We start from the raw sequence: 26987 nt of genomic DNA on the forward strand, positions 1-26987 counted from the left end.
CTGGGGTTTAATTGTTGATCTGCAGCCTTTCTTGTGCAGATATAAAGCAGATACATGTGTTCAGATTCCTCAAGTCTTATACGGAAGGTCTAATAGTGGAGCATCTAGCATGTAGCCTGAGGCGTTTCACCTGCAGGCTTGGTGTCAGGCTCCGGCCTCCACTTGGTGAGGGGAGGCGTCCTCTGCCCTGGCCGAGACATGGACGGGCTGGACCCAGTGTGTAAGCCGCAGGAAGCCTCGGCCTGTCTGTGTGCCCTGCGTCCCCACACCCCAGCCCGCTAGTGGCGCCTCCCCCCAGGCGTGAGGGACACAGGTGGGTCTGCAGAGCACGGGGCTGCACCGTGCCCGGCCACACCCAGAGTGAGGACGAGAGGGTGCACCTCCTCGTCCTTTTTGAGGCTGCCCTGGGAAGGGCGCCTTGGAGCAGGAGTGGGCCCATAACTCGTGTGTCTGCTTGGGGGCCAGGAGCTCACCCACCTGGGGAGGCCAGTCTAGACTGGGGGGGTCAGGCAGCCGCCCTGGGGGCTGGAGGGGCTGACCGTCGGCCCACGGGGGTTTGACCCACAGGAGTGCCCCGTGGCGGCCGCGTGCCGGCCACGCCCTGCGCCCTCTTCTCCTGTCGGGTGGTCATGCCCCTCTCTGTGCCCGGGGCTTTGGGAACGCGCGCCTGGACCTCGTGTCAGAGGAAGAGCGTCTGTCGCTGTGTTTTTAATTCAAGTGTAGCTGGTTCACAGTGTGCTTCTTTGCCTCTGCAGCAGAGTGATTCGGTTACACAAACGTGTGTTCCCTCTCATGTTCTTCTCCGTTAGGGCGCATCATGGGGTACTTGGCGCAGCTGCCTGTGCTGTGTGCCTCGTCTGTCCGCTCTGCGCACAGTGGTTTGCACCTGCTCTGCCCCGTCCCCCAGCCCTCCCCTGCCCCACCCGCACCCCCTTGGCAACCACAAGTCTGCCTGTGGTATGTCTGTGAGTCTGTTGCTACTTGATAGATGAGTTTGTCATATTTTGGATTCTAGATATAAATGATAGCATGTAGGATTTGTTTTTCTCTGTTTGACTTCACTTGGCTTAGTATGGTCACCTCTGGGGCCATCTGTGTTGCTGCAAACGGCATTATTTCGTTCTTTTTGTGACTATACTCCGTTGTGTACGCGTGCACCGTTTTCTTGGCCCGCTGCTCTGCAGATGGACACCTAGCTGCTTCCCCATCCTGGCTGAGGTGAACAGTGCTGCTGTGAATGCTGGGGGGCGTGTATCTTTTCAAGTTATGTTTTTCTCCGGATATGTGTCCAGGAGTGGGATTACTGGATCAATAGTAGTTCTATTTTTAGTTTTTTTTGGAGGAACCTCCACACTGTTTTCCATAGTAGCTGCACCAGTTTATGTTCCCATCAACAGGTTTAGAGGGTTCCCTCTTCTCCACACCCTCTCCAGCATTTGTTGTTTGTGGATTTTTTAAATAAACTGATTGCTTTGTAACTGGCTTGCTCTTGATTTGGAAGTCGAAAAAGCTCAGCAAATCCTTTTGAGGTTTCTCTGACCCAGAAGTTGGCCACGGCCTTACAGAGAGTCAGCTATTGACCTGGCTGGCTCCCCGTCCCCGTCTCCTCCCCCTGGCCACCTCGTTTCTGAGCTTCCTTTAGAAACCCCACTTTCCTTGCTCCCCACTTGCCACCCTGCTGCCCTTCAGGGGCCAGCCTGCTCAGGTGATTTGGGGACCCCTTTCCTCCCAGAAATTGAGGGGCATCAGGAGGGGACGTTTGAGCACCCCTTCCTCACATCCCACCCCTCACTACCTGCCCTGAGGCCTCCTGGGCCTTTCCCCCGTTTTCCTCTGATTCCCCGGCTGAGGACACACTGGCGGCGTTTTGAGATGGATGAGGACTGACGGGGTTAGAAAGTGAGTTATGTGTCGAGTCCTCTGAGACACCCCCTTGGCGTATCTCCCTGAGAGCTGTTGCCCTGCGGTGGGTCCCGGTTGAGGGGTCGCTCCTCCGGCTGCATCACTGTGACTTAGGAGGGGGTTGAGAGAGCAGGCAGGCCAAAGCTCTGCTCTCTCTGTCTGCCTCGCGGGGTGGTCCAACTTCTCTGAAAGAAGAGTTTAGTTACAAACATCCCTTCGTTGCCCCCAGGACAGGCTCACAGTAGTGATTTCTCTGGAACGCCCGGGAGTGAGTGTCCTTGGTTACAAAGAGGACAATCCGTGGAAGGCAGGCCCTGCTGGGCGGGTCCGGCAACGCAGGAACCAGGAGGGCTGTGGGCAGGGGCCTTCACCTGCCACCCTGAGTGGCGCTGTGCCCTCGCCCTGACCTCGCAGTGAACTCACAAGGGGTGGGAGGGTGGCCAGCCAGATTTGCATGTAAATACTACGGCAGTCAGGCAACTGCAACAGGCCGTGGGAAAAGCGAAAGTACGTCTCCAAATAGAGCAAAGACTGAAGGGGCCGGCCCTCCCAGGTCTGCTTCTGAGATGCCCTGTGACGCTGGGCCGCCCCGCTGTGGAAGGAGGGGTGTCTGAGGCGCCCCCCACCCTTGTAGGGTTCATAGTGGGCTGGAGGAGCAGCGGCTTCCACTGTCTGGCTACCTTCCTGGTTTGTGTTTCTGTGTGCCTTTCTCTGGCCTGTGGGAGCCACGCTCTGCTGGCCTTTCCCGAGGGATGGATTCCAGAGGAGGCAGAGCTGGCTGGACGGACAGACGGCGCAGTTGCCTTTCTGCCCCCGGGAGGACCTCAGAGGGGCTGGAGCGGGAAGGGGCATCGCTCCCCCTCACTTCTGCTCTGAGCTTCAACTGCTTCCTGTTTTTACTTTCAGGACGAATACCTCTCTCTGGTGGCCAGGCTCATTATTCATTTTCGAGACATCCGTAAGTAAAACGTCACATCTCTGGGTGGTGGTGGTCACCGCGGGAGGGCTGTGTGGATAGTGCCAGCTTTTTGGGAGGTTCTTCATGGCTTTGCACTTGGTCCGGTATTTCCCAGCCTCCCAGAGCTTCAGCCTGGACCCTGCTGGTGTGGCCCGAGGGAGGTGTTAGTGTCCAGGGTTCTGGGCTGGACTGCTCTTGCTGCCTGTCTGCTTGACCTCCCCTGTTCAAGGACTGCTGCTTTGATCTCTAGGCGGTTCCCAAACGCGCAGAGTCCACCCTGGAACAGACACTTCCTTTCCTGATATCTGGGTTTTTTTCTTTGACCCACGGAGGCTGGACCTAACCATGTTCAGGCTGGACGCTTCTGGGGCAAGCTTCCTCAGCACCGCCCGCGTCCTGCCCTGGTGAGGCCCGGCCCGCATCCCAACTCCTTTCGGGGCCCGCTCCGGGCTTCCAGCCACAGCGCCTCCTGCCGGCCCGCCGTGTGCACCCGCAGGAGGCAGCTCCTCCCATACAGCCCTGTGGGGCGGCCGCGGCTCCACCATCCCTCATCTCAGACGCAGGGAGGCGCCGGGGCCCCGGAGTCCCTGCAGGGCCACTGCACCCTCCCACACCGACTTCTTAGACTGACTTCACTTTCTTTGCCATGTTTGGGTGGTCCCATGGTGTTTGGAACAAGAGGAGCCACCACCAGAAGACTAGGTCATGAGCTGTCTGTCCTGGCAAGGGCTCGACCTGAAGGGCTGCAAGGCCCACTTGGGAGCTGGCCCTGGCACTTCCCTTTTGGGGGGTGCCCACGGCTGCCTCACCCCAGGAGAGGGTGGAACTGCTGTGGCAACTCCCCACCAGCACCAGGGCTGGCTGGATCCAGCTTCTAAGCAGTCTTGGACAGACTCAGTTTCCTCATCCGGAAACTGTGGATACCACCCCAGAAGGGGCTGGAAACAGAGGGCTCTCAGCCCCTGGCCACCCTCAGCCTCCCATGCGTCAACGCTGCCGGGGTTTGGACACGCACGTACACGTGTGTTCACACACACAGACGCTGAAGCCCTGAAGTGTGTTTTGTCTAGTTTCTAGGCAGAGTTGGGTCAGTGTTAGTAAATGACCTCTGGGCAAATGCCTACAGCACTGACTTAGCGTGGAAATATGTGATTATATAAAACTGTTTACTTTGGTTGCTTTTCTTTTTTCTTCTTTTTAATACAGATAACAAGAAGTCTCAAGCGTCTGTCAGTGGTAAGAGTTTCTCCTTTCTGAAGTTTTTTCCCACCTCGGCGTGGGCGGCAGGGCCGGGGTGCTGGGAGCTGTGCGTGGGGTTGCTCTGTGCCGGGAGGAGCAGGTTCCCAGAGGGACGCCACTCCCGACCCCCCACCCCGACGTCAGACAGCAGCGCCCCGTCCTGTGCCTCCGGCACCCGCGTGGCAGTTGGGGTGCTGTCTGGAGCGTCGGGCTCTGGGAGGGACTAGTGTGCATAGCGGGGCTTTCAGTGTAGTCACCCCTGGTGATGTTTCCTAGAGAGTAGCTGTGAATTCAGTTTAAGTTACAAAGTTTCTTTGCAAGTTGAGTTGTCATCATTCTGCTTTTTAATTGCAAGGTTTTGTCACACGGGAGCCCTGTTGATTTAGCCCAGGTCTCGCTGAGCAGGCCGCCAGTGAAGGGGTTTAGCTGACCCCGGCACCCAGGTGGGACTAGCTGGGGGACGGCTGCCTTTCCTCGGCTGCTCGTGCTGGGGGTTGCGGGCGGCAGGGCGGGCTCAGTGCACCCGGCCGGAGGGCGTCTGGGCTCTGGCGTTGGACGCAGCACCCTGGGGCGCCAGGTTCTGTGGCAGGGTGCCAGCCGGGCTCCTCTGCCTGCGGGTGGCCGTGGGCTGTTGTGACGGAGCCTCGGCTCCTCCCAGGTACTGGCTGCTGGCCTAGCATCGCAGGCCTTCCCACACTTGTTCTCAGGGCTCTTTCCCGAGAGCTGCTCCTCCGTGGGGTCGTGCCCAGACTTAGCAGAGGCGGGCTTCTGGTGCCCACGGGACTTGTCACCTCCCTGGGGGGAGGCCGGCCCCCAGGCTCTGCTGACTGGAGAAGGGTCCTCGACCCTGTTTTCTGTAGGTGTGCAGCTGTGTCTCACCCCCGGGAGGGGCCTCCATCCAAGAGGGGCAGAGCCCCACGGGCTGGCTCGCCTCTGTCCCAGGCCTGCTGTGGGCTGGGCTCCTGCCGCGAGGGGCCCTGGCCGCTCAGCGTTTGAGGCCCTGAGCGCATCATGCCTGAGGTGGGAGGAAGCGTGGACTCAGGAAGGCTTCCTGGCCCAGGTCAGGGCGCACTGCCCTGAGACGCACGCCCTGTGCCCCGCAGACCCCATGAACGCGCTGCAGAGCCTGACGGGCGGGCCCGCCGCGGGAGCCGCTGGCCTCGGCCTGCCTGCTCGGGGTCCGGGCCAGGCCCTGGGCGGGATGGGCGGCCTGGGAGCCATGGGCCAGCCGATGCCGCTGTCGGGGCAGCCGCCTCCCGGCACCTCGGGGATGGCCCCCCACAACATGGCCGTCGTGTCCACGGCCACTCCGCAGAGTGAGTACACGGGCGGAGCAGGGGACTCCCAGCCTCTGCCTCCAGAGGGGGGGTGGGGGGGGGTGGCCTGGGATCCCAGCCCAGGGGCTGTGCTCTGGGGGCCAGATGGAAACCGTTCTGTCTCGGCTCCTCCGCCCCTCTCCCTCCAGGGGCAGCGGTCCGCTCCAGGACCGGCCTAGGTCCCCTCCAGGACCAGCCCGGCCCCAGGCCTTGGCGCCCCTCTCCTGGGGAGGGCGGGGAGAGGCCTGCAGCGCGCTCCTGGCCCCCTGGCGATTGCAGAGGGACCGAGTCCCCGTGTGCCTCTCCCGTGACATCCTAGTTGTGTCTCCAGAGCCACACGGTGCCTCGCACTCAGGCCGACTTCACGCACGTGGCCAGCCTTTCATGTGTGCACGTGTGTGGCTCGGGGAGGTCCTGTCACGTGTGGAATGGCGGCAGCATGCGGAGCCTCCCCGCCCGTGGACTGTCCTGGCTCCACCCTTCGGCCCTGAGCCGGGCAACCGCTCATCTGTTCTTGGCCTCAGTAATCTCTTGCAAGTGTTGCATCAATGGAGTCGTGCAACATTTATCTTTTTGAGACTGGCTTTTTCACTTGGCACAATGCCCTTAGAGCCTCCAGGTTGTGCGTATCATTCGTCCTGGTTCCCTGCTGAGGAACCTTCCGGGGCCACGGTTCGTTCATTCACTCAGCCTTGAAGGACAGGCGGGTTGTTTGAGTTTGGGCTGTTAAACTGAAGCCAGTGTGAGTGCTCGCGTACACGGTGCGGTGTGCCCGCGTGTTTGGTCTCGCAGCCCTCCCGGGAACCCCGTGAGCAGGGCCGCCATGGCCCCGGTGCGCGGCTGTCGGCCCGTGTCCTTGGTCAGGTCCTCTCACTCTGCTCCGAGGCTGGCCGCACCCCTGTGCCCCCAGCCACCCCCTCTCCCAGAGCTGCGTTTCTTCTCCTTACTGAGTCCTGCCTTGTGACACCTGGCTCCCTGCTTGGATCTTCATCGTGAGCTCTGTGTCCCCTCTTGTTAGCACAAGCACACCCGTGCACAGGCACACACAGTCACACACGTGCACACAAGCGGGCACACACAGGGTGGCTTTCAGAAGGCTGCTCTGCCTCCTTGTCATGTAATACTCTCTACGCTGGTTGAATTTCTCTTTATCACAAACTTAGATTTTATAGTAAAATACAGTCTTGAATTGGATGATCTTAGCGTGACTTGCAGCCTCACTCCCAAGACTGTCGGCCCAGCGGGGAAGTGCTGGTGCCAGCCTGCACCCTCCCTGGCCCGACCTTGGCTGCGTCCTGTGTCAGCCCCCGAGGGGCCTGGGCTCCTGCGCGGCACGGAGGGCCTTGCTGTGGCCTCTGCCCTCGTGTCTCACTACTGCCCCTGCAGAACTTCCCCGTGACCTCTGGGGCCTGGTCTGCCTGAGGTAGGTGTGTGCCCTTTTAAACACCTCTGAACGCCGCCATGGAATTCAGGCCGCTCGGGCCCTATTGCCGTGCCCCAGAGTGTGGGCCCTGGGGCCAAGGTCTGGCCGGGGCACCCAAAGGCATTCCAGAGCCCACCAGGCACCTGCAGGTGGCCTGGGCTAGTCACAGGAAACACTGCTGACTGTGGGTGTGGCCGGGCTTTTAAACTGCATGTTTTTGTTCCTTGGAGTGTTTTATGTTGTGTGTATGAGAACAGGTTTAAAATCAGCCCTGGTTTTGGCTGTTTGGAAGACGGGGTGCCTAGGAGCCCTGCCCCCCGGATGACTGGGTCCTGGGTGGATTCTGTTTGGGCTGCGGGGCCCGTCCATGCAGGATGGGTATGGCGCCCTTGGCGTCTCCAGCTGTGCCAGAGACTGGGGTGGGCTGGAGGGGCATCTCCAGGGCAGGCCTGTGGGAATTGCAGATCCAGGTCCGACGGTGTGTGCAGTCAGCAGGCTTGGAGGGAAGCAGGCATGCCTCCCGGAGGAGCAGCAACAGCGACCAGGTCTGGAGATCTCCAGGGCCGTCGCTTTGTCAGGTGTGGATTCAGGCGCTGAAGGAGGTGGGGTCTGGACTTCTGAGGGGATGAGCACTGTGGCCCTGTATCGGGAGTGGCCAAGCAGATGTGACAAGTAACCGCAGAGAGCCTGCAGGCGTGACAGTAGAGTTACTGGGAGAGAAGAGTGTGGGTGATAAACAGGTCAGTCAGCCGGACGCAGAGCTTGTGGACTGGAAGCTGCTTTTGAAGGCGTTACCCAGAGCGGAGCCTAGACAAGAGGCCTTGGGAGCAGGAGGCTGAGAAGCGTGGAGGCTAAAGTCAGAAGTGTGGCTGGCATCACAGGGACGGCCTGGAGCAGAGGGGGTGAGGGGGTGGTGGCCGGGGGAGCCCAGGGCTCCACAGGGCAGGTTCCACGGGTGCCACACCCCAGCCCGTGTGGCGCAGGACACCAGAGGCCAGAAGGTGGTCTCAGAACAGCTGTCTGTCAAGGCGGAAGCACTCGGTAGACTCCGGGATGGAGTTACAAGCTGGTTGAGATGTCAGTGCCTCAGGTACAGAGCCGCCAGCAGAGCCAAGGGGGCCCTCCCTTAAAGGGAGGTGAACACACAGACATGCTTTCTTTCCCTCACCACCTTCTCTGACCTCTCAGACCATCCTTCCCAAGGTACCAGGTCTAAATGGGAGAAGCAGCATTTTCCACACAAGGGTATCCACAGGTGTAAGTCTAAGCCAGTGATTCTCAGCAGCTTTGCACCCTGAGGGCTGTCACAGCTTGTGCGGGCGGGCTCCTGGGGTCCAACAGGCAGAGACCAGAGGTGCTGCTGCGTGTCTTAGTGTCCGGGGCAGCCCCTGGCACAGCGTGCTCTGGCCCCGTGTCAGGAGGGGCATGGCTGGGAATCCTTTCTGTGAACAGAGATTCCCTCCGTCCCATAGTCCTCGGGGCTGCCCTCCACAGGTCCCCAGTCCGTGATATCGTTTGATTCGGAGTCCTGCGTAGGGTGCGCACAGTAGCCGAGGAGACAGACAGAGCAGCGACAGAGCCGGGATCCGTGTCGGGGTCCCCGAGGCTGCTCCCCTGCCGTTTTCTGTCCCGCCTCCTCGTGCAGGCCCGCTCTGTGAGCATGCCATGGACAGGGGCCAAACCACGCTGAGTCAGCAAGAGGGGATAGCGCAGACCCGGGCCTGTCACGTGCGGAGAAAACCTACTTTAGAAAATACTTAGAGAGGAGTCTAAGGTCCTCACATTTAGGGAAGAGGTTTAAATATGGATACACTTTATACTTTGTTTAATTAATTATGTATAATAATTGTACAAGTTGGTGCTGAAACAATAGAAATAGTTTGTCAATTCCACATCAATAGGAAAAATTGGAATGAGGTGGACACTACAAACAAAAACACAGACAACATACAAAAATCAACCCAAGCCTCCAGCAAAACAGAACTCAAAAGAGGAGGAGAACATGTCAATTATGTGTTGGTAAAGCAGAAAGGGAAACTTGGAAGGGGAAAGACAGATACAGTTAAGTTGAAAACTATAGGTAGTCACCGTGAATGTGAAGAGAGAGCCTGTCCTGCTGAGGCTGGATGGAAACGAGAGGGGAGGGTGCAGCTCCTTAATCCTGACAGGAGACCCCTGTGATACACGCTGCAGAAGACTTCAGACGAAAGACGCGGTGGGCCAGTCTCCTCCCAGATAGTTAACCAGACAAAAGTGATGAACTGGGAGAAGAACCAAAGGATGTGGTGGGAAGCGTGCTCAGGAAGGGGTCTGTGTGGCCGTGCTCCACACGCCGACGCCCTCAGCCTGCTGAAGGGCAGAGCCGTGCCTGCTGTGTGCTTTATCCAGTGTTCACAGTGGCCGTGTCATTAGAGACGGGGTCCCCTTGGCAGCTGCTGAGGGCTGGCACGAGGGCCTGTGCTGTTGGCGCTGCGCCAGGTCGTGCCCGCGGGGGTGGCTGAACTGGTGAGAAAACGGTTGTAGAGTTTAAACCGGACACTCAGACGGGCACACATCTTCCTGTGTTAGGATACTGTAGTTTTACAAAGTGCCACTGTTGCGGGAAATTGGACAAAGGGGACAAAGTGTCTGTGTTCCTCCTCTTCATCTTTATTGAAGTATACAGATACAGTTCACGTTGGGCTTCCTAGGTCGCTCAATGGTAAAGAATCTGCCTGTCAAGTAGGAGACGCAGGTTCCATCCCCTGGAGAAGTAAGTGGCGACCCACTCCAGTATTCTTGCCTGGAGAATCCCATAGACAGAGGAGCCTGGAGGGCTACAGTCCACCGGGTCACAAGAGTCAGACGGGACTTAGTGACTACAGAGCAACAAACGCAAAGTCCACGTGCCCTTTTTTGCGCACTGGGAGTGCAGTGTTCAGGAGTAGATTCATGGCATCGAATATGAAACATTTTCATCACCTGAAAAGAGACCTCATCACAGAAAATCTTGTGATTATTCATTTTTACTTTTTTGGCTGTGCCATGCATCGTGTGGAATCTTAGTTCCCCAAGCAGAGATCAAACCCACATCCCCTGGAGTGGAAGTGCAGAGTCTTAAGCACTGGACCACCAGGGATGCCTCTGACTGGTGGTTTTTATCAGCATTATTTCTAACCACCATGAAGTGGACACAACCCAGATGTCCATCAGCTGAGGGATAGGTAACACAAAATGTGGGGAATCCGTATAGTGGAGTAGTTTGGCCCCGTAAGAGAAAGGGAATACGGATCTGAGGCACAGCGCGGGTGAACCTTATAAATGCAGCGCTGAGGGAAAGGAGCCGGTCACAAAAGGCCCCAGTTGTGTCCAGAGCTGGGGGCTCCATCGAGGCAGGAAGCAGACAGGTGGTTGCCATACTGGGCCTCCTGGTTGGCCTGTTCCCTCCTGCCCCTTTGTTATGGCATAGTGACTCTGGTTGCTACAGGGTGAATCCGGTTACTACAGAGTAGATTGGGTTCCTGTGGAGTGGATCAGGTTTCTGTCGAGTCGATCACAGTTGCTGTGGAGTGGATCGGGTCCCTGTGGAGCGGATCACAGTTACTGTGGAGTGGATCGGGTCCCTGTGGAGTGGATCACAGTTACTGTGGAGTGGATCGGGTCCCTGTGGAGCGGATCACAGTTACTGTGGAGTGGATCGGGTCCCTGTGGAGTGGATCACAGTTACTGTAGACTGGATTGGGTCCCTGTAGAATGGATCACAGTTACTGTGGAGTGGATCGGGTCCCTGTGGAGTGGATCACAGTTACTGTGGAGTGGATCACAGTTACTGTAGAGTGGATTGGGTCCCTGTAGAGTGGATCACAGTTACTGTAGAGTGAATTGGGTTCCCATGGAGTGGATCAGTTACTGTGGAGTGGATCGGGTTCCCGTGGAGTGGATCATAGTTACTGTAGAGTGGATCGGGTTCCTGTGGAGTGGATCACAGTTACTGCGGAGTGGATCGGGTTCCTGTGGAGCTGATCACAGTTACTGTGGAGTAGATTGGGTTCCTGTGGAGTGGATCACAGTTACTGTGGAGTGGATCACAGTTACTGTGGAGTGGATCGGGTCCCTGTGGAGTGGATCACAGTTACTGTGGAGTGGATCGGGTTCCTGTGGAGCGGATCACAGTTACTGTGGAGTGGATTGAGTTCCTGTGGAGCAGATCACAGTTACTGTGGAGTGGATCGGGTCCCTGTGGAGTGGATCGGGTCCCTGTGGAGTGGATCAGGTTCCTGTGCAGCGGATCACAGTTACTGTGGAGTGGATCACAGTTACTGTGGAGTGGATTGGGTCCCTGTAGAGTGGATCACAGTTACTGTAGAGTGAATCGGGTTCCTATGGAGTGGATCAGTTACTGTGGAGTGGATCGGGTTCCCGTGGAGTGGATCATGGTTACTGTAGAGTGGATCGGGTTCCTGTGGAGTGGATCACAGTTACTGCGGAGTGGATCAGGTTCCTGTGGAGTGGATCACAGTTACTGTGAAGTGGATCGGGTTCCTGTGGAGCGGATCACAGTTACTTTGGAGTGGATTGGGTCCCTGTAGAGCGGATCACAGTTACTGTGGAGTGGATTGGGTCCCTGTGGAGTGGATCGGGTCCCTGTGGAGTGGATCACAGTTACTGTGGAGTGGATCGGGTTCCTGTGCAGTGGATCACAGTTACTGTGGAGTGGATCGGGTCCCTGTGGAGTGGATCAGGTCCCTGTGGAGTGGATCACAGTTACTGTGGAGTGGATTGGGTCCCTGTAGAGTGGATTACAGTTACTGTGGAGTGGATCGGGTCCCTGTGGAGTGGATCACAGTTACTGTGGAGTGGATCGGGTTCCTGTGGAGCGGATCACAGTTACTGTGGAGTGGATTGAGTTCCTGTGGAGCAGATCACAGTTACTGTAGAGTGGATCGGGTCCCTGTGGAGTGGATCGGGTCCCTGTGGAGTGGATTGAGTTCCTGTGGAGCGGATCACAGTTACTGTGGAGTGGATTGGGTCCCTGTGGAGTGGATCACAGTTACTGTGGAGTGGATCAGGTTCCTGTGCAGCGGATCACAGTTACTGTGGAGTGGATCACAGTTACTGTGGAGTCGATTGGGTCCCTGTGGAGTGGATCACAGTTACTGTGGAGTGGATTGGGTCCCTGTGGAGTAGATCACAGTTACTGTGGAGTGGATCAGGTTCCTGTAGAGTGGATCACAGTTACTGTGGAGTGGGTCGGGTCCCTGTGGAGCGGATCACAGTTACTGTGGAGTGGATCGGGTCCCTGTGGAGTGGATCACAGTTAATGTGGAGTGGATCGGGTCCCTGTGGAGTGGATCACAGTTACTGTGGAGTGGGTCGGGTCCCTGTGGAGCGGATCACAGTTAACTGTGGAGTGGATCGGGTCCCTGTGGAGCGGATCACAGTTACTGTGGAGTGGATCGGGTCCCTGTGGAGCGGATCACAGTTACTGTGGAGTGGACCACAGTTACTATAGAGTGGGTCGGGTCCCTGTGGAGCGGACCACAGTTACTGTGGAGTGGATCGGGTCCCTGTGGAGTGGACCACAGTTACTGTAGAGTGGGTGTTGGTGTCAGGCCTGTCACTGGCACCCCGTCCCTCCCTTGCTGGCGGGGCGGCACCTCCTGCCGCTGCGCCCAGGACGAGCGCCCCGCGGTCTGTCCCCAGCCCAGCTGCAGCTCCAGCAGGCGGCGCTGCAGCAGCAGCAGCAGCAGCAGTTCCAGGCGCAGCAGCAGGCGGCGCTGCAGCAGCAGCAGCAGTTCCAGGCGCAGCAGAGCGCCATGCAGCAGCAGTTCCAGGCGGCGGTGCAGCAGCAGCAGCAGCTCCAGCAGCAGCAGCACCTCATCAAGCTGCACCAGCAGAACCAGCAGCAGGTGCCGGCCCCCTCCCCCGAGCCCGGGCGGGGAGACCCTCGATGGAAGGCTGTCCAGGCCGCGGGTCCTCAGCACGTGCAGGCCCCTGCCCGCCCTGTCCTGAGGGCTCCGGTGTCTGGACGCCGCACTGACCCTCCCATGCGGGTGGCCTGTCAGAGGAGAAGCTCGTCTCTCACACGTGGTCTCAGTCAGGCCTGACAGCCTCAGCGTCTCCCGCTCTGGCCTGTCGTGGGTTGGGGGAGGGAAGCCCCAAAGGACCCACCCTTGGCCGACTACTCCTGGCCTGGGCTTGTGCCTCCTTTCCCCTGGCCCCTCTCCTGTGCTGACAGGGCGTCTTCAGGCACGCCTCTCCTCCTCATCCTGAAGCTGGTCCTATGCCCACTTTCGGGGCCACACAGGCACCCCTGGAAGGGGCTCCCAAGGACTGTGGTCAGCCAAGCATTGCCTGGCTTCTCTGGGGCTGTACCTAAACCTGACCCCTTACCACGCCCTCCGGACCCTCCCCCTGGACCCTGCCTTTGTCCCCTCAGGCCTCGGATGGGCTGGTGTCCGTGGGCAGGGCCCTGTGACTCTGGGAGTCCCTCTGTCCCTGGGAGCGCTGCTGGGCTGGGCCGGGAGCTGACGGGGCTGCTTGTTCTGCCCCAGATGCAGCAGCAGCAGCTACAGCGCATGGCGCAGCTGCAGCTGCAGCAGCAGGCTCTCCAGGCCCAGCCGCCCATCCAGCAGCCCCCGCTGCAGCAGCCCCCCCCAGCGCCCTCGCAGGCCCTGCCTCAGCAGCTGCAGCCCCCGCAGCACCACCCGGCCCCGCCGCAGCCCCCGCCGCAGCCACAGCCGCAGCCTCTGGCGTCACAGGCTCCGGCCCTCCCCGGGCAGATGCTGTACGCCCAGCCGCAGCTGAAGCTCGTGAGTAGCCGGTGTCCCTGGGGCTGTGGATGGCAGGCCCTCTTCTAGCACCAGGACTCGCCCTGGCACCCCTGCCCCGGCCCCCACGTGCCGCTCAGCGAAGGCGCGTGCGTCCCACCGGCTGCCACGCCCGTAGCGGTGCCCCTCCTGCCAGGAGGCACCGTGTCTTCCAAGCAGCCGGGCTGATTTGGTGGAGGCCAAGGGCATCGTGAGGTTGTGGGTGAGAAGGTAGACGGCAGCACCCGCATTCTCACTGTGGTCCGCCGGCCCGGCCCAGGGCCCACTCGGAGTTCTGTTCTGAGCAGAGGCCGTGACCATGTTTCTGAGGCAGGCACGCGATGTTACCTTGTCATACATCTGTGCGAAAGCAGACCCGTGTCTGTAAACGGGCCATCGCGTGGGAGACGGTATTGTACGCACGCGGGGACGTTAGCGGTGTCAAGAGCCACTTTACTGTGTTCTTGCCTCGCTTCCTGCCTTTTTGTCCTTTTCTCTTTGCCCTTCACTGGGTGAGGCGGGGCAGAGCTGTGCCTGAGCCATGTAGTGGGTGACTCGGAGGCCCCAGGGCGCAGGCAGGAGGGCTGGGGGGTCCCGGGCGGGGTCCTGTCAACAGGAGCCTGCTGGCCTGGGTTCCTTCAAGGAGTCGGGGCTGCGAGCAGGGCTCTCGGGGGCCATCAGTGCCCTGGGCTCACCGCGGCAGCTGCTGGTGGTGGCCCATCGGGGCAGACTTCTCACTGGAGTCAGGGAGGCAAGGCTCGAGGCTGGCGTGGGCACTGCCAATGAGCCACGGGTGAGGGTTGACTGGTAGCAGACGTCAGCCAGGGAAGCGGCAGGAGCCCCTCCTCGGCCAGACGCGCGGGCGTCCCACCCCTGGCCTGGTGGCTGCAGGTCACTGCTCCTTCCTCTGCAGGTCCGGGCTCCGATGGTGGTGCAGCAGCCGCAGGTGCAGCCCCAGGTCCCGCCGCAGACAGCGGTGCCCACGGCCCCTGCCTCGCAGATAGTGGGGCCCGGAGTCCAGGTGAGGGCCCCTCGCCGAGGCTCTGGAGGCGCCAGCCAGTGCCCGTCACCCTTGTGCCAGCGAGCTCCTGGCTGGATCGGGCCAGTCCCTGGGGTCCTCGGGGCAGCTCCGCTCGGCCTGTCTGGGTTTGAGCTGCACATGGCATGTGCCACGTCCACCCTGCGATGCCCCCAGATCTTCCCTCTTGCCACCTTCTCCCAGCGTGTGATTGGGGGAGGGCACCGTGCTCTCTTCCCGCCTCAGCTCTGAGCACAGAGCCGGGGGCCGTTGCTCCAGAGACCAGGAGGCGCCCGAGGATGGGGCGTCTGGCTCCAGCAGTCAGCCCTGACTTCCGGGACTCACCCCTGGGTGCCCACCCCCCGCACATCGATGTCGATGGACGGAAGGGCCTCCCGGCCTTGCCCAGTAGCGTCCACAGTGTCCTTGGTGTCTGGGGTGGGAGGCCAGGCCTTGTGACTTCTCCACAGGCCCCCTCGCCCCCCAGCCTGTGTCCAGTCCTGGCCTTGGCTCTTCCTGTCTCCCTCCCACAGCGGCTCATGGAGGTGTTGACCTCAGACAGCAGGTGTGCCGTGGTGAGGCCCACGGGCCTCTGCCCCCTGTGGCCGTGTCTGCTGAGCGCTGTGTCTGCGCGGGGATGCCGCATGTTCCTTAGCGTCCGGCCTGGCCCTATGGCTCGAGCCGGGGGAGCATGCCGATGGGGTTCCCACAGCCTTTGGAGGGGCTCTGTGACCCTGCACCCCTCCCCCGGCTCACCCACACATGGTCTCATGTGCAGCAGACTGCCAACATCACATCTGTGGCCAGGGCAGGACTGCAGGCCCCGTGTGACCGTGTCGGCCGCCACTCTGTCCTGGCCTCGTCCGTGGGCCTCCGGGGCTCCCGGCTCTCGAGGTGCGCTCCATTCCCCTTCCCAGCGGTCACACTGCCTTTGCTTCTGCTGGAGTCTGGTGCAGCCCGCGTGGCACTCGGTGGCTTCGAGGGTGGCGTGGATTTGTGACCTCTGTCCTAGCAGAGAGCTGACCACAGAGCTGAGGCGGGGACCTGGGGCGTGGCAGTGGGGGAGGGGCGGGGTCACCCCTCCTCCTGCCGGGTTTGGTGTCCTGAGGACCAGCCTTCAGGGTGGGGGGCGTGCCCATGGCCTGCAAGCGATGGAGGCCAGCCTGGGCAGCCACGCCCCAGGCTCCCAGGTCTGCCCCTGGGGTGGGGCGCTCATGCATCCCGGGGTCTGGTGGGCTGGCCTCACTGCACGCTCTAGCAGCAGTGGGTGTGAGAAGGCCTCTCGGGGAATCTTTGCTTCCTTAGCCCTTCTTCACCGCCTCAGTGGCAGCAGTGGACAAGACAGGGGACAGGTCTGACCCAACGCTAAGAAGTCAGCGTAGGTGGGGCAGATGGGGCTGAGGGGCAGACAGGAAGCGTGGGCGGAGAGCCCGCTTGGCGGCTTTTCTCTCCTCCTCACGTGTCAGCAACAGTCAGGCTCTCCTGGACTCAGTCCTCAGGTCCGCGTCGCCGTAGGTGGCTGTGCACCATTCCTCTGGAGCAGGTCCTGCCAGCCTCAGTCCCCATCTGGTTCTCGGGTCTGGAGGGTTTTGCTGTTAGCAGTGCTGGTGGCGCTTCTCGAAGTGACTCCGGGGCACTTGGGGCCTCGGTCATACCAGCCCCGGCTGGAGCCTGGGAGCCGGGTGTCTGAGGACGACTGGGCACCCGCCTGGATGCCTGTCTCGGGCGGTAACTCCAGCGAGGAGAGTGTCCCAGGGCTGCAGACTAGGAGGCAGGCGCACTCCACCCAGGCGGACTGCCCCACCTCACCGCCAGCTCCGCCTGCGGGGTGGGTGTTTTGATTCCCAAGCATCAGTCTGCCTCCTTCTGGAGCCTGCCTTGGAGGGCTTCATTTCGTTTCATCCTAATGGTTTTGAGTGCAGGCAGGCCGAGCTCTCCAGGGACCAGCCTAGGGCCTCAGACCCCAGACTGAGGGCTCTCATTAGGGCAAGCCAGGCCAGCCTTAATGCCTCCAAGGGTGCAGCTAATGAGGAGGGGGCTGTCAGCTTGTGCTGGGTGGCGGGGGGCCGCGGGAGGCTGCAGTTGTCCAAGGAAAGGTGGGCAGAGCCAGAGGGGCCTGGGCCAGGCCATTCTGGGGGAGCAGGTGGGGAGGGTGGCCTCAGGCAGTCTGATGGGGTCCGGGCTCCTGTGAACGCTCCTCCATCTTCCCTGACTCAACTGAAAGCAGCCACCAGGGCAGAGTGACCCTCAGCTGGCATCCATGGTGCCGGGCGCAGAGTGCGGGCCAGGCCTGCAGAGTGGGGCGGGCGGGCTGGAGGGCGGCCTGGGAGCTGCCTCTAGGGAGCAGATGCTCAGCACACAGGAGGTAGCCGCGGTGTGCCGGACGCCCCAGGCAAAGCCAGCAGGGCCTGCGGAGGCGTCCCGTGTGGCGAGGGGCCAGGTCTCTGTGCACCCTCTGCAGGCTCTGCACGAGTCCACTCTGGGGGCCCATTTCAGGGCCTGGTGGGCTGCCATCTGCCTGGCCGGGAGTAGCTCTTCTTGTGTCCCGGGCAGAAAACAGTTTCCACACGCTCGCTTTCCTAGTCTTGGGCGTGTGACCACCTCCCTCAGCATTCACAGACAGACATGGCAGCGTCCTAGTGGAAGAGTGGGGTGGGAACCCACTGCGTCCGCCTGACGAGGGCTGCGGGGAGCGGGTGACCCTGAGTGCTATGTGCTCTCCCCTCGCGGCAGGGGTTGCTTGACTGCCAGAGCGCAGCTCCAGCGTGGGCGCTGGTGAGGGAGACGCGGGGTGACGGCATGGCAGAGCCTCCACGCTCCCCTGCCGCCCGGCTTGTCCTCGGGGCCCAAGGGGTCACGGAGGCTTTGGGAGGTCGGCCCACCTGTCACTGTGCGTGGTCCTCGCTGGCCTCCCCTGCCCACAGGCTCCCACACACACGAGGCAGGGACTTGGCACATTGTGTCCCTGCTCAGAAGTCCCCGCTAGCCCAGGGCCAGCAGCCCAGCCCTGCCGCCAGCGCTTGGGGCCGCGCGCACTGTGTGGGTGTTTGAGAGGCGGCGGCAGAGGGGCCGCGGGGGCGCACGGGGCGGCTCAGCAGGCGCGCCCTCCCTGCAGGTCAGCCAGAGCGGCCTCCCGGTGCTGTCCTCGCCATCCCCGGGCCAGCAGGTGCATACCCCGCAGTCGATGCCGCCTCCCCCGCAGCCGTCCCCGCAGCCCGGCCCTCCCAGCTCGCAGCCCAACTCCAATGTCAGGTAGGCCCGGCCGGGCGGCGCCCCCCAGCCCCAGCCCCGCCCCGGCCCGGCTCACCGCCTCCTCTCTGCCAGCTCCGGCCCCGCCCCGTCCCCTAGCAGCTTCCTGCCCAGCCCCTCGCCACAGCCCTCCCAGAGCCCAGTGACGGCGCGCACCCCGCAGAACTTCAGCGTCCCCTCCCCAGGACCGCTGAACACCCCCGGTAAGTCGGGCGTGGGTCGGGCACAGCCATGCCCTCTGTGGGCTGGGCCGCGCTCACCAGGCCGTGTCCCTCAGTGAACCCCAGCTCCGTCATGAGCCCCGCGGGCTCCAGCCAGGCTGAGGAGCAGCAGTACCTGGACAAGCTGAAGCAGCTGTCCAAGTACATCGAGCCGCTGCGCCGCATGATCAACAAGATCGACAAGAATGAAGGTGGGCCTGCGGGCCGGCGGGCGGGGCAGGGCGGGGCGGGGACCTCGGCCCTGTCTGAGGGTCTGCTTCTGCCCCAGACAGGAAAAAGGACCTGAGTAAGATGAAGAGCCTGCTGGACATCCTGACGGACCCCTCCAAGCGGTGAGCCTTGCTGCCCAGCCTGTGGGGACAGTGCTGCTCCCGCCGCTCACAGAGGGTCCCACCCCGTGGCCCTCACGGCCCTCTTGCTGGCCTTGAAGGGCCTCAGCCCAGCCCCCGACGTGCGGGTGGCCTTGGGTCGGTGATGGTCCCAGTGCCCACGTGTGCAGAAGGGGCACTGAGCTCCCACGCGCTGGCCGTGGGAGGGACCAGACTGTCTGAAAGGGGCTCAAAGGCAGGGCCACACCCTCACGTCCCTTCCCTCTCCCACCAGCCACTGAGCTGCTGAGGTCAGAGCTTGGCCAGCACCCCCCCGCAGGTGGTCTGGCCTGGGGACCCTGCCATCTCCTGGGGGCTTGGCTCAGGCTGGGAGCTCCTCTGGAATGTCCTCCCTGTTCTGCTCATCTGGGCGGAACGCTGGGCGCTGAGGGGTCCTGCGGGAGGTGGGCGGCCCTCTGGCCTCTCAGCCGTCGTTGGGTGGGGGCAGGGGCCTGGCCTCCATCCTCCCTGGACCTGTCATGGTGTGCCTTGTCCTGGGCGTGGGGCCGCCCTGCCTCAGACTCTGGGCCTGGGGACAGCGGGTGGGCTGGCGGGCTCCAGGGAGTGGTGCCGGTGGCCGAGGCCCCAGCCCACTCCGTCCAGAGGAGGCCAGGCTGTCCGTGGCTGGGTAGAGACCTGGGAGCGCTCGGCTCCCCGCCCCACATGGAGGGCCAGCCCCATCTTCCTCCCTCAGGTGCCCTCTGAAGACGCTGCAGAAATGTGAGATCGCCCTGGAGAAGCTCAAGAACGACATGGCGGTGGTGAGTGGGCTGCTGTGCCTGGCGGTGTTGCTAGGGTCGGGGGCATCCTTGGCGGTCAGGGCTCACCACGGTCCAAGTACGAGCTGGAGCCTGCAGTCCGCGGGGGCGGGGGCCCTGCCCCGTGCGGTGGGTGAGGTGAGGGCGTGGGGGGATGCCTCTGGCTGCGGCCCTGTAGCACTCAGCTCTCGTGGCCCATGGGCCTGGCCGCCCTGCCTGTGGGGTGGAGCTTGTGGGGACGTCGGGAAGGCTGGCTGGGTGAGGACGAGGCCGGGGCCCACGAGCGGGCTGCTGACCCCAGCGTCCTGCCGCAGCCCACGCCCCCGCCGCCCGCAGTGCCCCCCACCAAGCAGCAGTACCTCTGCCAGCCGCTCCTGGACGCCGTCCTGGCCAACATCCGGTCGCCCGTCTTCAACCACTCCCTCTACCGCACCTTCGTGCCGGCCATGGCAGCCATCCACGGCCCGCCCATCCAGTGCGTGCCCTGGGGCTTGGCGGGTGGCCGGGCCGGACCGCAGCCTGGCCAGGGCGTCAGCATGGCTGCCTCCTCCAGGGCCCCGGTGGTGTCCACCCGGAAGCGGAAGTTTGAAGAGGATGAGCGGCAGAGCATCCCCAACGTGCTCCAGGGGGAGGTGGCCCGGCTGGACCCCAAGTTCCTGGTGAACTTAGACCCTTCGCACTGCAGCAACAACGGCACCGTCCACCTGATATGCAAGCTGGGTGAGTGCTGGGGCGGGGCTGGTGGGACCGCCTGCTCGCCCCAGCCCAGCCCTCCTGGAACCTGGAACCTGCCCGCTGTCGTCCTTGGCCCACACGCCTGGGGGTGCACTTGCCTGGGGGCTGGCCCTGAGCCCGCTCTCTCTCATCCCCCACCCCGCCCCGCCCCGGGCACAGAAGCCCCTCCCTCCCATCCAGCTGCGGCTCTGTGCGCCTGAAGCCCTGAGGAGACGGGAAGCGCGGGAGTCAGCTCCTGGGCTCCGCACGGGCCTCCCCAGGGCCTCCAGGCCTGGCGGGCACTGCGGAATCTCAGGTGCCGCCTTGTGTGTTGCAGATGACAAGGACCTCCCCAGCGTGCCGCCGCTGGAGCTGAGCGTGCCCGCCGACTACCCCGCCCAGAGCCCGCTGTGGATCAACCGGCAGTGGCAGTACGGTGGGTGCCCAGGGGGCGGGCTCTGCTGAGGCCCTGCTGCCCTCCTCCTTGGTGGACGGAGCAGGCGGCCTCGCGGGCCCACAGAGAGGGGAGGCTCCCTGCCCACCGCACCCCTGCCGTGCTGACCAGCCGGCTCAGGGCCCCTGTGGGCCCCTGTGAGGCTCCTGGGGCCCCATCTCGGGGACAGGCCCCAAGAGCGCCCCCTTGGTGGAGACGTTCCTCCCCGCGCTCAGGGCTGGCCTGTAGAGGACTGGGCCCTGAGGCCCTCCCTGAGGGCAGTCCCCGCACCTGAGCCCCGGGCTGGGCGGGGCAGTGGAGGGCCCTGGCGGGGCGCAGAGGCTCACAGCCGCCCCTCCCCGCAGACGCCAACCCCTTCCTGCAGTCGGTGCACCAGTGCATGACCTCACGGCTGCTGCAGCTCCCTGACAAGCACTCGGTCACGGCCCTGCTCAACACCTGGGCCCAGAGCGTCCACCAGGCCTGCCTCTCTGCCGCTTAGCCGCACCGCCGCTGCCTGTCCAGCTTCCCGCCCTCCAGGGGCCACGGGGCAGCTGGCAGCCTCCTCAGGCCCCGTGTCGGACGTTTCTCAATGCTGGCTTCCTTAGAGAGCCCGGACCTAGGTTAGCTCTTCTGCTTTTCCTGCACCTCGGGACCAGCCACACACTTCCATGAGTGGAGAGGCCCCAGCCACGCCCTGGCCCTGCGCTCGCGGGCTGCTGTCCTCTGCAGGGCCCGTGTCTACTTGGCACCGTGGAGTCCTGCGTGAGCCTTGGTGTGTGTGTGTGTGCCGGAAAGCCTTCTGCCGTTTCCCGGGGGGCGTGCAGGACGTAGGAGACCCTGAAGATGCACGCAGTGTTCCCCGACCATGGTTCGGGTTCAGGACGCGCCATGGGGTGCTCCGGGGTTGGGCGCTGGCTGCAGGGCCCCGACACCGCTGGGGCCTCACACCTCACCGCCCCGCCTCCCACCAGGCCTGGAGCCCGCTCAGCGCTGTGGGCCCTGGGAGCGGGGCGTCTGGGTGGCTCTCGCTCGTGGAGCTGTGTCTGTGTGTTAGGCACTGGGCCCGCTCGGGTTGGGATGCTGTCCTTGGACCCGGCGTTCTGAGAGACTATGGGCTCCTGCTGGGGCGTTGGCCAGCTGGCTCTCTGTTGAAGAGAGGTCCCCTCTTTTTGTATGTGCATTACCGTGTCTTCTGTGGTTCTTATAATAAATTTATTATTCCTGTGTTTGTCATGGATTTGTCACTGTGTCTCCCCGCCCCCCCCCCCCCCCCCCCCCCCCCCCGGTGAGTCAGGGGCCCTCTGTCCACTGAGGAGCGCTGCTGGGGCAGAGCCAGCTCCCCCACTTTGGAGGGGGGAACGCCCAGACTCCGTGGGGCTGGGAGGACTGTCCTGCTGGGCAGGGGTCTGAGACGAAGCTGTCGCTCTGGCAGATGGGGGGCGTCCTGCGGCCATCACTGGGCGGAGCCAGCATCCTGGGAGGACCTTGTCCCACAGCCGTGGCCCCTGCCCTCGGCGGAGGAAGGCGGGCCAGGCGGGGCGGCCACTCACCAGCTGTTTGTGCCGGTGGACACAGGACGGTGTCTTGGTCGGGTGCCTGGAAGGCAGCCCCCTGCGCTCTGGGCGGAGCGTGTGGGCTGCGCCTGAACTTGTTTCCTTCCAGGGCAGCCGCAGGTCTCAGCAGGCGGGGTGACCCCCGGTGGGCCCTGCCCACCGCCAGGCACACAGCTGGGGCACTCGGGGCCCCAGTGCCTCGGAGCCGGTGAGGGATGAGGCTCGCAACTGGGAGAAACGAGCTTTATTTCCAGTCTTCCGACAGGTAGGCTCATGCTTATTTCATAACACAGGCGTGAGAACGCGGAATAGCAAAATAACTGAACGGGAAAATAAGCAGTTCCCAGCCCTGAGGCCACGGGCGGCATCCGCCGTGGGCCTGGTTGATGGGAAGTTGGCTTGGCTTGCGAGCGCTGGGAGCCCGTGGGTGCGGCCGTGCGGCGTGGCGGCCGCACTGGCACTCAGAGCGGTGAGCGGCGCGGCCTCCGGCCCTGCACCGCCTGCAGCCGCCGCTGCCGCTCCGCGAAGCTGGTCTTGAGGCTCTGCTTCAGCGCTGGCAGGATGGCGCGCTCCGCCACAGGCGCCCGGCTCAGGATCAGGCTGGGGGCAGTGGGGGTCACCGTGGGCGCCCTCCCCACCCCGCAGCCCCCAGGCGCAGAGGCGGCCCACCTCCCACCCGGGTAGGACTCACCATTTCTTAGAGATGCCCTTGGCGGCGACCTTGGGGAGCTGCGTGGACCCCAAGTGCGGGGCCTCCTGGTCCCTGGAGAAGGGAGTCGGCTGTGAGCCCCAGAGGAGCAGGCCCAACCATGCCCCTGCGGCCTCCCAGGGCACCTACCTGGGGGAGCTGGGCCCAGCCTCCTCGGGGCCGGCCCTGGGCCTCTGGCTCCCTTCCAGGAGCGACCTGAGGTGTTGCAGCTGAAGGCAGGGAGGAGAGGCGAGCTGGGTGGGGCGGTGGGGCCCCGGGGCACCCCTCCCCTCCCCCTCCCCTCCCCTCCCCTCCTCCCCCTCCCCTCACCTCCTGCGCCTGCAGGAGGTTGGCATTCCACAGCTGCCGGATGACGACCTCACACTGCTGCAGCGTGGCGGGCTTGCGCAGATGCAGGGGCAGGCCCGCCGAGGGGGGCGCCCCTGGCACCTGCCTGCCCTTGTGCTGGCTGCCCACCGCCCAGGGGGGCACTGCGTTAGCACTGTCTGCTTCTTCCTCCCTGAAACAGTCGTGAGAGCTGCCAGAGTCAGGGCGGGGGCAGCCTGCCGCGGGTGGTCTCACCGGCTCTCGGGGAGGCACTTGCTCCAGCGTGGGGAGAGGGTGTCTCTGCAGCCTGGCTCCCTTCTGTGCCTGGCAGCAGGTGGGGGTCCCTGGGGCCAGCCTGAATCCTGGCCCACCCCTTCCTCCCCTCGCAACACACACTGAGGGGGCGAGTGTGGTCTGAGCTGCCCTCGGTGCTGACCGCAAATTCAGGGTCTGGCGCAGGTTGCCCACAGGCTGCAGAGAAGCAGGGGCGGGCCCGCCGGCCCAGCAGACAGCACGCAAGCCCCAGGGGTGGCCCTGCCCTGGTGTGCCAACCCCATGCCCTCCAGAACCTAGCATGGTTCCTGGGGGAGCCCCGACCAGACTCGGGGTTCTCTGGGTGAAAAGCAAGCTAATCTGGAGGCCTGGACACTTTGCTTCTGTGTTTGAAAGCATGCTTTAGGGGCTGCTGCCAGCCCCTCCTGCAGATTCAGGTCAGTTCAGGGGGCCCACTGGATCCCGGGGCGGGGAGAAGGCAGTGCCCACCAGGTGGGCAAGCCCAGCCTTCAGGAGCTCACTTCCCGCTGGAGACTGTTTGAAAGGGTGACCCTGTGGGCGGGTTCCAGGCTGTGAACCTGCCAAGCGCACCCGTCCCAGGGGTGCAGGGAACCTTACTTAACAAGCCCCTGCACCCCGAGGGCCTTGTCCACCCTGCCGCCCTGAAGCAGGGTGGTGACCGAGGTCTCCTCCTCCAGGTCCGGCTTCTGGGGGACTTCAGCTTTCCAGTCTTGCTTCTTAGAGGAGCCGGGCTGGGGCCTGGCCTTGCCCTGAGAGCTGGCTGCAGGTCAGACCCAGACGGGGCCTTGTCACTGGGCGTCAGTGGGCCACGTGCACCCGCGGGGCCCCACCCGTCCCTCAGTAAAGGGGACAGGGGAACGGCCTCCCTCTGGGCAGGCTGCTGGGAGGCACAGAGGCAGGGCGGGGCGAAGCCCGTGGAGGCCTGAATGTCCTGAAGGGGCTGCAGTGCTGAAGGCCGGCTGCCCCAGCAGCTGAGGCGGGGAGAGAGCCCCACACACCCTGCAGAGTGGTCCTGGGGGCCTCGGCAGAGCTCGGGGTGGGGGGGGGGTGGGCCAGCAGCTGTTCCCTGACCTGAACCCCATTTCGGGCAAAATGAAACAGAAGGCGAGATCTGGGCCCAGCCCACGTGAAGCCGAGGGGCTCAGAGGCAGCGCCGGGAAGGGCGGCTCTCGAGGCCCTCCGTTGGCTCCGCTTCAGGCCCCCCACCTGCGCCCTGCCTGCTCTGAGGGCTGAGGTGAGCGGGCAGAGGACCACCGGGCTCGTGGGTCACATGTTCTGCCTGCCTCACACCCCACACCGACGGTCTTCCCTCTAGCCAGCCCGCTGACCTGTCCCCTGGCCTCATCCTGGGGGGTTTCAGCTCACAGGCCCCTGGGGGCCCTCCTGGGTCCCTTCAGCGTCTCCTTAACCCCCAAATCCACAGGGCCTGGCAGAGGTGCCCCCTGCGGACCACCATGGGCGCCCACATCAGGCCCAGGGTGCCTGAGGGGCCCTGCTCCACCCCGACCCCGAGCACAGAGGTACTGGTGCGCTCACCCGACACTGTCGTATTCGAGACGGACTTGCCGGACTGAAGGCTGGAGCTCGACATGCTGCCTGTGGGGGGCGTGGGGTCAGCCCACGGTGGCAGGGCCACGCTCCCATCCCCGTGGGTCCCGGTACCCCCTCACACTTGGGCAAGGCCGCCCCAGACCCTGCCAGTCCCAGAGGGAGCCGTGGCCAGGGGGCTGCAGGTGGAAGCGGGGGCCGAGTGGGAGCAAGGCCTCTCCCCAGGTCCCCTCGGGGGCACCCAGCACTGCGTGCCCACATCAGCCAGAGAAGGGTCCCCGCCACCCCACCCTCTGCATGTCTCCCTGGGGGCCTTCGAGGCTGGCACCGCTCACCACTCAGACCACCTCCCGATGTGGACCTGGCCTCAGCAATAGGAGGGGAGGGGAGCCCTGGGTGAGACTGGGGGACAGGCAAGGTAAGTGGGCTGCAGATGAGGCCATGCGTGGTTGCCGTGGAGACAGTGGGGTGGCCCGAAGCCTCAGGGACCGGAGCTGGGGCTGTGCTGGGCCAGCCCATGTTTCAGGGGACGACATCTGGGACAGCAGTGCAAGTGGACGAGCCTCTGGGAGAGTGAGGCCGGGGTCCATGGGGGCGTGAGGGCAGAGACTGCCTCCCGCTCTTCTGTCCTGGCCCCTGCTGTGCTCAGGTGCAGTCACCCAGGCCGTGGCTGGGAGCCGTCCGTGTGTCCGGCCCGTCCCCCTGGGGTGGCTGGCGTGCACACAGGCAGTCCGGGGGGCTCCTCTTGAGAGCACTTTGCACGAGGCAGCTGTGGGCCTCAGCCTTACCTTTCTTCTGCGGTTTCTGGTTCATGATGAGCTTGTAGTGGAGATCTGAAAGCAAGCATAGGCTCTGCTGGGGCCACTCTGAGAGACGCAGCTTGGCTGCCCCCCGCCCAGGCCTCCCTGCTGAGCCCCTGTGGACCCAGCCATGGCACCCTCGGGTGGACTCGGGGTGCCCCTGGCTGCTCCCTGAGCCAGAGCCCCTCCCTGCATCCGTGACGTCTGCGGGGCACCCTCTGCCGGCTGGGTCCCGGGCTTCAGAGGGGACAGAGTGAGTCAAGATGACCCAGGTGGCAGGGATCCATCTGGGTTTGCTTGGCTTGGGAAAATCCATCGACCTGCCTGCGCGGACTCGGGGCGGGGTTTCACTTCGACCAAAGTTTTTCAAAAGAGGCGGCCGGGTTTCCGTTGAGGGTGGTGTAGTGGGCTTGGGGCCTGGAGGGGAGTCCCGCGAGGCCGCCTCCTGAGGGCCGGCCCGCGGCCCCCCTCACCCTTGTTCTCCCGCTTCAGGTACTCGATCTCCTCGTGGAGCTTGACCAGCGTCTCCGAGTGCTGCTGCTGCAGGAACTGCACGCTCTTCTCCAAGTCCAGCACCCGCTTCTGAGCCTCGCTGAGCCCCAGCGGCGCGCCGTGCTGTCCGGGCTGGGTGACTGCCGGCGGGCGCGGGCGCGGGCGCAATGCGCCCCGGGAGCCCGGGACCCCCGAGCTGCGGGGCCGCTGCCCGGCCGCCACCCCCGTCGCGCTCATGTAGCCGCTGCCGCTGCACGCCCGCTCGGTGGCCCGGCTGCCGCGGCCTGGCGCGGCATCGCCATGGAAACGGGCGCGCGTGCGGCGGGGCGGGGCGCCCAATGGGGAGGGGCGGGGCTGCGGCGGGGCGGGGCGCCGGTTTGGGGGCGGGGCTGCGTCGGGCGGGGCCTGGGTGAGACCCTTGATTTATGCGCCAGTGTCCTGGCCCCGCCCCAGTGGGGTAGCTCACATGGTCACAGGCAGTCTGGGGGCCTGAGGGATGACACCACCCACATTTCAGAAAGTGAAGAGGAACTAAAGAGCCTCTTGATGAAGGTGAAAGAGGAGAATGAAAAAGTTGGCTTAAAACTCAACATTTAAAAGGCTAAAATCATGGCATCCAGTCCGGTCACTTCCATGGCAAATAGATGAGGAAAGAGTGGAAACAGTGATAGATTTTACTTTCTGGGGCTCCAAAATCACTGCGGACTGTGACTACAGCCATGAAAAAAGGACTGCAGTTCCTGGAATCAAAGCTATGACAAACCTAGACAGCATATTAAACAGCAGAGACATTATTCTGCTGACAAAGGTGCATAGGGTCAAAGCTATGGTTTTTCCAGTAGTCATGTATGGATATGGGAGTTGGACCATGCAGAAAGCTGAGCACCAATGAATA

The 26987-nt window shown here is 63.3% G+C and overlaps 2 protein-coding genes across 4 annotated transcripts in view; one reads left to right on the forward strand and one right to left on the reverse strand.

The window, feature by feature from the left end:
* The window catches only part of MED15 (mediator complex subunit 15), a 45873-nt gene extending 24255 nt beyond the window's left edge, over positions 1–21618 (forward strand). The window contains exons 3-17 of one of the 3 annotated variants that reach the window (XM_043489792.1): positions 2809–2860; positions 4067–4096; positions 5203–5415; positions 12521–12726; positions 13372–13629; positions 14540–14647; positions 17760–17896; positions 17969–18096; positions 18171–18305; positions 18383–18446; positions 19177–19243; positions 19555–19715; positions 19794–19960; positions 20292–20390; positions 20753–21618. In XM_043489792.1, the coding sequence (XP_043345727.1) occupies positions 2809–2860; positions 4067–4096; positions 5203–5415; positions 12521–12726; positions 13372–13629; positions 14540–14647; positions 17760–17896; positions 17969–18096; positions 18171–18305; positions 18383–18446; positions 19177–19243; positions 19555–19715; positions 19794–19960; positions 20292–20390; positions 20753–20889 (1962 nt within the window). In that variant the 3' untranslated portion in view covers positions 20890–21618. Of the gene's footprint in view, positions 1–2808; positions 2861–4066; positions 4097–5202; positions 5416–12520; positions 12733–13371; positions 13630–14539; positions 14648–17759; positions 17897–17968; positions 18097–18170; positions 18306–18382; positions 18447–19176; positions 19244–19554; positions 19716–19793; positions 19961–20291; positions 20391–20752 lie in introns of those variants that run through there. The other 2 variants (XM_043489813.1, XM_043489802.1) reach the window with 2 other exon arrangements.
* A 739-nt stretch (positions 21619–22357) lies between these two features.
* Positions 22358–26423, reverse strand: LOC122455045 (coiled-coil domain-containing protein 74B-like). Its single transcript, XM_043489825.1, has 8 exons — positions 26074–26423; positions 25589–25633; positions 24789–24848; positions 23850–24012; positions 22962–23151; positions 22782–22861; positions 22635–22706; positions 22358–22543 (listed from the first exon to the last, which is right to left on the reverse strand). Exons 1-8 carry the CDS (start codon positions 26327–26329, stop codon positions 22405–22407), a joined length of 1005 nt encoding a protein of 334 aa, XP_043345760.1. The 5' UTR covers positions 26330–26423; the 3' UTR covers positions 22358–22404.
* Positions 26424–26987: the final 564 nt, after the last annotated feature.

Source organism: Cervus canadensis, chromosome 1, assembly GCF_019320065.1.
Source record: "Cervus canadensis isolate Bull #8, Minnesota chromosome 1, ASM1932006v1, whole genome shotgun sequence".
Classification (NCBI taxonomy): Eukaryota; Metazoa; Chordata; class Mammalia; order Artiodactyla; family Cervidae; genus Cervus; species Cervus canadensis.

Excerpts from the sequence above, each read along its gene's own strand:
- LOC122455045 (XM_043489825.1), bottom strand. The coding sequence starts at position 26,329 with ATGAGCGCGACGGGGGTGGCGGCCGGGCAGCGGCCCCGCAGCTCGGGG. Across the intron at positions 25,634-26,073 it reads CCTGAAGCGGGAGAACAAGG|ATCTCCACTACAAGCTCATC; the intron begins GTGAGGGGGGCC and ends GCTTGCTTTCAG. Across the intron at positions 24,849-25,588 it reads CCAGAAACCGCAGAAGAAAG|GCAGCATGTCGAGCTCCAGC; the intron begins GTAAGGCTGAGG and ends CGCCCCCCACAG.